We start from the raw sequence: 11,196 nt of genomic DNA, 5'->3' as shown, positions 1-11,196 counted from the left end.
TTTTTGACAACTTCCAATTTTCCTAGATTCATACTTCATACATTCCATGTTCCAATTATTAATGGATGTTTGCATCTGTTTCGTCTCAATTTGAGTCATGCCACATCAGCACATGGAAGTCCCAAAAGATTTACTTTATCCATATCATTAAGGTTGATTCTACTCTGATGAGGCACCTCTTTCCCAGTCCTATTTTGAGTGTCTTCCTACCCAAGAGGCTGGTCTTCCTGTGTGGTGTCAGACAATGTTTCCAACCTATTCATAAAGTTACCCAGTAATGTATCAGACAGTGTTTCTCTGGTATTCATAAGGTTTTCCCCAGCCAGGTTTTTGAGAAGTAAATGGCCTCCTCCTTCCTCCTAGTCTGTAAGTTGCATTTAAACCTGTGCACCATTTGCAACCCTGCAGGCATTTGAAACACCAGGGGCACAGCCTCACAAGTACGTGCAAGCCACACAGGATGACCAACTGACAGACAAGTTTGTCTCCCTTAGCTGTTGGAAACCTCTCTGCCCTACAGTTACCTAATTCCTACTTGGATCCTGTGGCTTTTGTGGTTTTCCACTCCCTTTCCTGGCTCTGTAGGCTGGGGCCTGTCTGCCTCCCACCCCCTTGCCTGGATCCTGCACCCCTTACCTGCATCCTGAAGCTTTTGTTGTCCCTGGGGCTCTCCTCCTCCCTTTCCTGGCTCCAGGGGTGAGTCCTGCCTATGTCCTACCCCTTGCCTGAATCCTGAGCCCCTTACCTGGATCCTGCAGCTTTTGTGGCCCCTGGAGCAGGAACAATTATTAGCTGACCACAAAAATAACTGAGGGAAGACTTCAATGGTCAAGCACTACACAGTATTCACACTTTTGCAGAATTTGACCACAGAGCCAATAAACAAATTAATAGCAACAACAAAACAAATAGCAGCAACAGAAAAAACTGGAGAGAAAAAGAAATTTGGTTCTCAGAGGTCCTAATAATAATCATATTTGTAATACTAAGTTTAAAAAAAAATTATGAACCACATAAATAAACAGGAAATTACTGCCCCTATAAAAGAAAACAATCACTTAATAGAAAATATTCTTGGTGAAGCCAGACATGGTGCTTGCCAGAAAAAGAATTTAACAGAAAAATTATAAATATGTTTAAGGAACTAAAAGAAAATATGACAAAATTATTGAAAGAAAGTAGACTCTATTGCAGTGAGTTTGTTTTTGTGTTTTAGGAACAAACAGAAAATATCAAATTTTAAAAATGGGAACATCAAATATAAATTCTGAAGTTGAAAAGTGTTATAACTGAATAAAAAATTCACTAGGATCTTTTAATGGCAGATTTAGGCTGACTAAAGATAGAACTGATGAACATGAAGATAAAGAAGTTAGACCTAACATACATCTATAGAATTCTCCATGCAGCAAGAGTAGAATATATGTTCTATTTAAGCACACATGGAACATAATTATCAAGGATAGGACATGTATATGCTAGACCAAAATAAGGATTGAAACTGAAACAACTATGCAAATATCTTCTCTAACCAAAAAATAATTTCATTAGAAATCAAAAATAGAGGGGAATCTGGGAAATGTATAAATACGTAGAAATTAAACAATACAGCCCTAAACTTGGGTCAAATAAACAATCACTATAAAAATTAGAGAATAATTTAAGATGAGTGAAACTAAAATATAAAACATACTGGATGTAGCTAATGTAGTAATTAGACTGTAAACACTTGTATTTAAAAAGAAGTAAGTTTACAAATCAATAACCCAAACTTGCATCTTGAGAAACCAGTAAAAGAAGACCAAACTATTCCCCTCTGGATAAAAATAAAGAAAGAATTTATTAAAAGTAGAGAAAATATAATTCAAAATCATATGAGGAAAACATTAGAAAAAGGCACCAAAGCCAAAAGTTATATTTTGAAAGGATAAATAAATTGAAAATATTTATCTAGACTAACCAAGGAAACAAAAAAGAATCACCAGTAGCTGGAAAATATGGCCTTGGAAATAGAAATAATGCTGGATATCGCATAATAGAACTTTTCAAGACTAATGACTTATTCTTTGCAAATAGCTTTTTTCAATGACACAAACGGTGGCTATTCACATGGACTTAGCCAGATGGAATACACAGGTTTCAGATTGACTACCTCTGTGGCAAGAGGAGATGGAGAAGCTCAGTATCTTCTGCCAAAACCAAGCCAGGAGCTGACTGTAGAAGAGACCATCAACGGCTCATATGCAAGTTCAAGTTGAAGTTGAAGACAACTAAAACAAGTCCATGAGAGCCAAAATATGACCTTGATTATATCCCTCCAGAACTTAGAGACCATCTAAAGAATAGATTTGATGCAACGAACACCAATGACCAAAAAACAGAGGAATTGTGGGATGGCGTCAAGAACATCATCCATGAAGAAAGCAAGAGGTCATTAAAAAGACAGAAGAGGAAGGAAAGCATAACAGCCTGCTGAACATGACAAAGCTACATGAAGGGTCCAAGCGTGTCATAAGCTAGAGACCGTTCCCAAAGCTACTACTTATATACAGGAAGCAGACCCCATACCCAGAGGCAGCTACTCAGCCGTTCACAGTAGATTCCACCATGGAGTTGCTTACCAGTCTCATCATGGGGAATGCTACATCCAGCTCCCAGCCATTCAACCAGACCCAGCCAAGTTAACACACAAACTGAACTACCACAGACACCATGCTTGGTAAAGTGGAAGGTCAACAAAAAAGGGGAAGTCCCTCAACAAGATGGATGGACACAGTGGCTGCATTGACGGGCAGGTCCTCAACAAGATGGATGGACACAGTGGCTGCATTGACGGGCAGGCCCTCAACAAGATGGATGGACACAGTGGCTGCATTGATGGGCAGGCCCTCAACAAGATGGATGGACACAGTGGCTGCGTTGATGGGCTCAGGCATAGCAAGGGTTGTGATGATGACGCAGGACTGGGCAGTGTTTGGTTCTGTTTTACACAAGGTCACGACGAGTCAGCAATGACTCAAGGGCACTTAACAACAACAACAACCAAGGAACAAAAAGAGAAACCCAAATTTCTGAAATCAGGAATGATAGAGAGGAATCATTACTAAATTTGCAGACATGAAGATTAAAAAGAATGATATGCACACACACAAAAAAAATAGATTATTCAGATGAAATGGACAGATTCTTAGCAAGATATAAACTAAAAAGTGACTCAAGAAGAAATAGAAAACTGAATAGACTTGTAAAAAGTAAAGAGAATTTTTAACTAAATGTTTCCCCACAAATAAAACCTTCATTCCAAATAGCTTCACTAGTAAGTGTTACTAACATGTAAGTAAGAATTAAAAATAATCCTTCACAAAATTTTCCACAGCATTAGAAATGAGAGTACACTTCCCAACTTATTCTTTGAGACCAATATTATTCTGATACTAACAGATAAAGATATCACAAGATAACTCTATAAGCCACTAACTCTCATGAATATATATTTTATACTAGCAAATTCAGTTCAGTAACTTATAAAAATGATTATACACAATAATTAAATGGGATTTATCCCAAGAATGTAAAGTTGGTTTATGATTCATAAATCCATCCATTAATTGACTATTCATAATATTACTATTAATAGAAAAAAGGGGGACATTATCATGCTAATAGACACAGAAGAAGTGTTTGACAAAATCTAGCATGCTTTCAAGGAGCTCTTGTGGTACAGTGGCTAAAACATTCTGTGGCTAACCAAAAGTTCAGTTCGAACTCATCAGCCACTCTGCAGGAGAAAGTTTATGCTGTATGCTTCTGTAAAGATGTACAGCCTTGGAAATTTTATAGGGCGGTTCCACTCTGTCTTCCAGGGTTGCTGTGAGTGGCATTGACTCAATGACAGAGGATTTAGTGTGCTTTCATGATTGGGGGGAAAAAACACTCAATAAACTAGAAATAAAAGGGAATGTCTTCAACCTGATAAAGAGCATCTATTTAAAATCTATAGTTAACTTAAAATGTAATGTTGAAAGACTGAATGTTTTTTCTCTAAGATCAGTAAGAAATCATCTTTTCAATATTGTACTCAAGGTTCTAACCAGGGTAATTAGAAAAAGAAATAATCACAATAATATTACAATAATTACAATAAAGTAGAAATATTCAGTGCTTACTAATTAAATTACTTGTAAAAGCTAACTAAGTCAGAAATATTCCAAGTAGCTTATCAATTGGACATTTTTTCCTGTACTTATTTTTTCAGAGAAAGGCTCTAGGATGCAAGATGTTTATGAAATTCCATGAATTCATGTGACATATGGCATTATGTAATCTGAAGTTTTTTGTTAATTTGTTTTTTGTTACTATCAAGTTATTTTTTTTTTTAAATCATTGAAGTAACTTATGTGTCCCCTCAACAAGATGGAATACATGGCAGTTGTTGTAGTAACTAATCATTACTTGCTTTTTTGGCAGTGCACTCAATGGAGTCATTTGGGCTCATTGCCTCTAATCTTTCATTTCTAAATCATGATCCACTTCAATAAATAAACCAAAAACAAAACAAACAAAAAAACTCCCTGCCATTGAGTTAATTCAACTCATAGTGACCCCTCCTTGGTTTTCCTGGGCAGTGTCTCTACAGAAGTAGATTGTCCAATCTTCCTTCCAAGGAGTGGCTGATGGGTTTGAACCTCCAGCCTTCTCGTTAGTTTAGCAGTCAAATGCTTTAGGAATGATGCCACTAGAGCTCCCAAATACCAAAAAAAAAAAAAAAAACCCACTGGCATTGAGTCAATTTCAACTCTTAGCGACCTTATAAGACAGAGTAAAACTGGCCAGTAGGGTTTCCGAGGTTATAAATCTTTACAGAAGCAGACTGCTACATCTTTCTCTCTTGGAGGAGCTGGTAGGTTCAAACTGACAAACTTTTGGTTAGCAGTTGAATGCCATAAGCACTGTGCCACCAGAGATCCTTTTTCAAGAATTAGTAGCTATTATTTTGTTGCTACTGCTATTGTTGCTAGTAAGAGTAATAGGCTTTCTAAGAAATTTAAACTATTTTGTCTAACATTTAATCATAATTTTCTAAAAAACAACACAGTATTAGAAATATAAAACGAACATTACTTCTTCTGTTTTAAAATCATGTACTTCAGCAAGCAGTTACTTACTCTCTTGTTACAAACCCTTAATAAATTAAGTTAGTACTCTTCTATTTTCTGAACAAAGCTAGGACACTAGAACCATTCTTCCTCACCCTTATCCCCTGAGTTTTGTTTCTTTCTTCTTTCCTTTCCCTTCTTGGCTTCTTACCATTATCCCTGAGCAAAACCACCCTTTCAATCACAGATGGTTGGTGGTTCTGAGCTTCCCTGGTGTTACCGTTTACCTTACAGACCTGTCAAGCATAGCAAGGATTGTGAGGCTGGCACAGGACCGGACCATGTTTCGTTCTGCTGTACATAGGGTCAGATCGTGTTTCCTTCTGCTGTATATAGGGTCACTGTGAGTCAGAGATGACTCAGCAGCACCTAACAGCAATAGAACTTTGCTGAAAGTTGAGTCATAGGGGTGAGTTCAATCCTAGACTTGTAGGCTGTAGAAAGACCATAGTCTTGGGGGTTCTACCAGTCTCTATCAGACCAGTAAGCTTGGTCTGCTTTATGATTTTGAGTTTTGTTCCACATTTTTCTCCCACTCTCTCTGCAACCTCCTATTGTGATCCCTTTCTTAGCAGTGAGCACTGATAGCTGGACCCCATCTACTTCTTGTGGTCTCAGAGTTGTGTAGGCTGAATTTTCCATGGTCTACTAGTCCCTTGGATGAAATGTTTCCATGTGTCTTTTCTTTTTTCTCATTCTTCTTTGCTGCAAATGGGTGGAGACCAATAGTTGCACTTTAGATGGACGCGAACAAGATTTTCAGACCCCAATGCTACTCACCAAAGTAGGATACAGAACATTGTCTTTGTGGACTATGTTAGACCAGTTGAACATAGTGTCCCCTGAGGTTATAGTCCTCATACCCCAGACTGGTAGCATAGTACCTAAGGTACTTGACTGCTAACCAGAAGGCTAGAGGTTCAAACCCATCAACCAATCCTCGGAAGGAAGGTTGGGCAATCTTCTTCTGCAGTGATACTGCCTCGGCAACCCAAGGAGGGGTTGCTATGAGTCAGGGCTGACTTGATGGCTTATAACAACAACAACCCCAGGCCCAGAGACTCATCCCTCAAGGTGTTTGGTTATACTAAGAAGTTTTCATCAAGTGCCCCTTCTATGCTCTACTATATTCATGGATATATTTGAAGCCCATATAAATACATATGTAGAAATATCCTCTGTGAAACCTCTATATATTCATGGGTGTAGTTCTCTGATTTTTGTACTATATTCTTGGGCATCTTAATTATATATATTTTTTTCAATCCAAAAAGACATTTTGTTTAAATCATTCAACATTCATTTACATTTACCTACACATATACCATTCTAATACTTCCAGTCCTTCCACCCAGATTTATTTTATTCAACCTGAAGAATTCCCTACATAATTTACTTTAATGTAGTTCTTCTGGCAACATTTTTCCCCATTTTTTTGAATTGTCTATCCTTTATAACAATTTTTGATGCAAGGGTTGGTCCAATATAAACAACCTAGTAATTGTTACATGCCGAGTCATCTTCGATTCATAGCAACCCTATGTACAACAGAACGAAACACGTCTGGCCCTGTGCCAGCCTCACAATCCCTGCTCTATGTGAGCCCATTGTTGCAGCCACTGTGTCAATCCATCTCATTGGGAGTCTTCCCCTTTCTCACTGATCCTCCATTGACCAAGCAGGATATCCTTCTCCAGGGACTAGTCGCTTCTGACAACATGAACCTAACCATAGATAGAAATAAAAGATGCCCTATTTTTCTTTACCTCTTAACACTTACTCTTCTTAATTCTTTGTCACACCAACCACCCTCTAAGACTCTTTTTCAACAAATATTTTTAATTTTAAAAACTTGCATCTGGATTGTATGAGGATAAGCCAAAAACAATTATATGGAGTAGATTGCCAGGTCTTTCTTCCAAGTTGCCTTCCAGTGGACTCAAACCTCCAATCTTTTGTACCACTCCAGAATTCTGATATGAAATATTCAGCTGAAATAATTCATTCAGGCAAAAACATTTCATAGAGGATTCAATAGTTCAAGGAAATAGTGTTCATTAAAGCATGGGCTATGTGCCAAACACTACTTGACATTAGGTTTACAAACATTTTAGAACAGCAATTCAATCTTTAAGCTTTAGAATCCAATGAAGGAAACAAACAAATAAACAAATAACTTACAAACAAATATGATGAGTGCCAGGTTGAGGAAATGTAAGAAAATAAGCAAATTTGGGTTTATTCCTCAAGGAGTAAACTTGTTATTTGAAATTTCATTTTTACTCTACTTTTGGCAGTATCTGATAAATATCTCCTTCATTGTTAAGGTAAAAGATGACATAGTCCAAGGGAGATTTGCTCAAGCATGTTGATTATACTGTTCCACTGACATGTTCTAGAGTGGTCTTACATTTCAACTTTGCTATTCAAACCACTCTGCATAGACAAAACATCTGTTCCTTGCCACTTGTTGGTGAGATAGAAATACATAATTCTGCTTTCCTGAGTTGATTTGACTCTTTTTTTATTGCACCATCTGTGTGTTGATTTGTCTGTTTAGTCCAGGATTACCTAGGACATTCAATTTCCATAATAAAGAAATTATTAGACTTGTGAAATAGTTGAAAAATTCCAGTGCTATTTGAATGATTCTAAAGCAAAAACATCAAGAGACATGGGGTAAATTAATCAAAGATGAAAGTACATCAGGGATAAACCATGCCTCTTGGAAGTAAAAATAATTAAATAATGGAAGGAAGCCTATCAATCAGACAAATAAAACTACCTTAGACAAATATTATCAGATTACTTGTAAACACTATCCTGTAACGTCAAAGGCAGGAAATCAATGGTCTTCTATTGCTTCCCAGTTTCAACACAACTCTCTAATCCATTTTCAATGGCATAAAATTATGATCAGGATGAATATACCAGCTGAAAATTCTGAAAGTGCAATTTTTTCTATAACATCACTTGTGGACTTGAAAGAGTTTAGTCAAGAAAATATTACGATAAAAATTTAATACAAATATTTTTTGCACTGATCTGATGAACCTAAAAAGAAATGTTGAAGGACAAGTACAATCTGTTAGTTATAAAGCATTGCAGTCAAATAAAATATCATGTCAATTAAGATGTATTATCAAGTCAAAGTTAAAACTTTAGGATTTGTGGGTTTTCTCAGGCATTGACCACAAATGTCACATTTTATCACTAATTATATTTGCATTATATCATTTTCCCTGTGAATTAAATGAAGTTTATTTTTAATACATAAATTTTCTTATGACTTTTAACCACTGAAATAGATGTTAATTACAACTAATCACACCCCATGAATGTTATGTGCTTTAAACATATGCCTATTGGCAAGATGCCAACACCTTTAGAATAATCCAAAGACTTCATAAAGGCCCATCTCTCCAGAGTTTTCCGTGTCTTCTAAATAAGCTCTAATATTGACTTTAGTTCATATCATTCATTTCCTCTTTAAATGAAATGTCATCTGCATTTCTACCTGTCATCTCAAGATCCTTAGTGCCCTTCACATTCAGTAGCTTGTACCGTTGAGAAAGTTACTTTTAGATTCGCATAAACCTGGCCTTTGTCTTAACAGATGTGTAATCCTGAGCATCTGAATTAGCTTTTTCAAGACTCAATTTCCTTTTCCGCAAATCAAAGACGAGAGACCACCTAGCTTAGAAAATTCTAGTGAAGGTCACTATCAATGTTCGTGCTGTTGTTGTGGTGGTGGTTGGGTGCCATCAAATTGTTTTCCACTCACAGTGACCTCATTTGACAGAGTAGAATCACCCCATAGAATTTTCTTGGCTGCCATTTTGTGGAAGCAGATCACTCGATCTTTCTCCTGTGGGGCTGCTGGGCTGGTTCCAATCGCCGACAGTTCAGTTAGTAGCCAAGTGTTTAATTGTTTGTACTACCAAACTAAACCCAAATAAATAAATAGGCCAAATGCCCTGCCTTCAGGTAGATTCCATCTCATAAAGACACTACAGGACAGACAACTGCCCTTGTCATCTGTAAATCTTTGCAGAAGCTAACTGCCACATGTTTCTTTTGCAGAGCAGCTGGTGGGAGCCTCTAACTTTCAATTAGCAGCCAAGGGCACAGGAAAGCAAACACACAGGATCCCCAGTGGGACAGAGTCACAGTGCAACCAAATCTGGAGTGAGGCAAGGTGAGCAAACATAAACTCAATTTAAGGAAGGAAAGTGCAAGAAGACGGGCAAAAGCTCCAGGGAACCACACATCCACAGACCAGGATGGGAGCAATAAAATAGGGATAGAACTACTCACCATTAGTGGTCCCCATCCATTTGGATTGATGACCCATGTGGAGAGGAGGGCCTGTGGAGTGGTGACTGGAGCCATTAGACTCCAGAGAGACCCAACCCTCTCACTGGGTCAAGGCAGGGACTCGATAGGCAGCTGCCCTTGCCTAGACATGCACCAGTGCCCATACCAGTGACCAGTGACTGAAGGAGTATACTCTCTCCCTTTACTCCATGTTCTCCTGGTGACCAGAAGTTAGCTCTCAACTCCCACCTACCCAGCTATTGGTGGCATCCTTCTGATGCCCTTTCTCCTCCCAGCAGTACATGCTGCTAGCCCCTGTACTCAGGTAGCTCCCTGACTGCCTGTCACTCTGTTTCCCTGGCAGTCAGCAGCATTAACTACCATAGATCACGCATTGTTCCTCTCCCTACCAGTTTCTCACCTATACTCCTCACCTCCCTGCCCTTGCCTCAACTGTTGGTGCATGTTCTCATGCCACTCACCTGGTGATTGGAGATGCAAGCACCCCTGGTCTCCCCCACAAAAGAAACCATCAGTGGAAGCTTCCATGCTGCCCATATGGAGAATAGGGACTCATACACCATCACCCCAACCACTTGGCAACTGGAAAATACACCTACAGACCCCATAACCTGGTGACTAAGCAAAAGTGCACCCTATACCCAAGCATGGTATCTGGACTTCCAGGCATATCACCTCATAAGCAAGGCCTAACAAATCCTGATAAGTGCCACTTGCACCTCTGCCTAACAACAACGAGGAATTACTAGTGCCTTCATCCAGTGTCAACCTGTTACCTATGACATACATCCCACACATAGCCAGTTTAGCAAGCCAACAGCTCATGAACTGAAAGCCCTTGATTACTTACCATCTACTGAAATGTCAGTTCACACATGCACAGAGGTGACATCCTTCTGATGCCACTCATATCCCATTCATTTGGAAAACACTCCCTCACAGTGACTGCAGAAACTTCCTGCCCTGAAATCCACTGGGCTCACTAACTGTCAGCACCAATTTGGAAGGCCACTATGATATACTGACAATTACTACCTCACCCACCCAGAGACAGGTGGTGAATAGTCCCAAGCTTTCAGATTGGTGACCAACAGACTATGCCCACTGCTGCTCACCTGGATACACCAAAAACAAACCAAACCAAGATGAATATTCAAACAAACAATAAATAAAATAACACATTATCAAACCATGTAAAGAAGCAGAATAAGGTGCCTCAAGTAAGTGACCAAATTAAAGGATGGTATCTGGACTTCCAGGCATATCACCTCATAAGCCTGAGGATGAAATAGTAATAGAACTAACTACCTAAGAAGCAATTCAAAAGATTTAGAAATAGGATCTTCAAAGAGGTGAAGGGAAACAGGTAAATCCAAGTTAAACACAGGCAAAACTCTAGAAGAATTCAGGAAAAGTAATGTAACAACAAAATGACAAATTAAACAAGATAATTAGCAACCATATAAAAACAGAGTAACTAGAAACCCACAAGATTAACAATAAAATATCAGGAACAGAAAAGCCAATGTTAGGACACAGAAGTAGAATTGAATAAATGCAAGTTAGAATCAGTGAAATGGAGGCTAAATCTCTTAATACTAACTTGTTTGAAGAAAAATTAGTGGAAAAAAATCAAGAGAAAGGAAGAAAGCTTAAGAGTTATGTGTGATTGGAATTACAGAATAGGAAGAGGAAAAAAAAA

General features: G+C 38.3%; 1 protein-coding gene across 1 annotated transcript in view; it reads right to left on the bottom strand.

Annotated features, from left to right (window-relative positions):
* Positions 1 to 770, bottom strand: part of CSMD3 (CUB and Sushi multiple domains 3) — a gene marked incomplete at its 5' end in the record, with an annotated part of 1,439,134 nt that extends 1,438,364 nt beyond the window's left edge. The window contains one exon of the mRNA XM_007955674.2: positions 637 to 770. Within this exon, the coding sequence (XP_007953865.2) occupies positions 637 to 770 (134 nt within the window). The remainder of the gene's footprint in view (positions 1 to 636) is intronic.
* Between the last annotated feature and the right edge of the window lie 10,426 nt (positions 771 to 11,196).

The sequence above is a fragment of the Orycteropus afer genome, unplaced genomic scaffold (genome assembly GCF_000298275.1).
Source record: "Orycteropus afer afer isolate SDZICR_OR568_19922 unplaced genomic scaffold, OryAfe1.0 scaffold00530, whole genome shotgun sequence".
NCBI lineage: Eukaryota > Metazoa > Chordata > Mammalia > Tubulidentata > Orycteropodidae > Orycteropus > Orycteropus afer.
The sequence above is the reverse complement of the archived record's forward strand: the minus strand, read 5'-3'. Positions and strand labels throughout refer to the sequence as shown.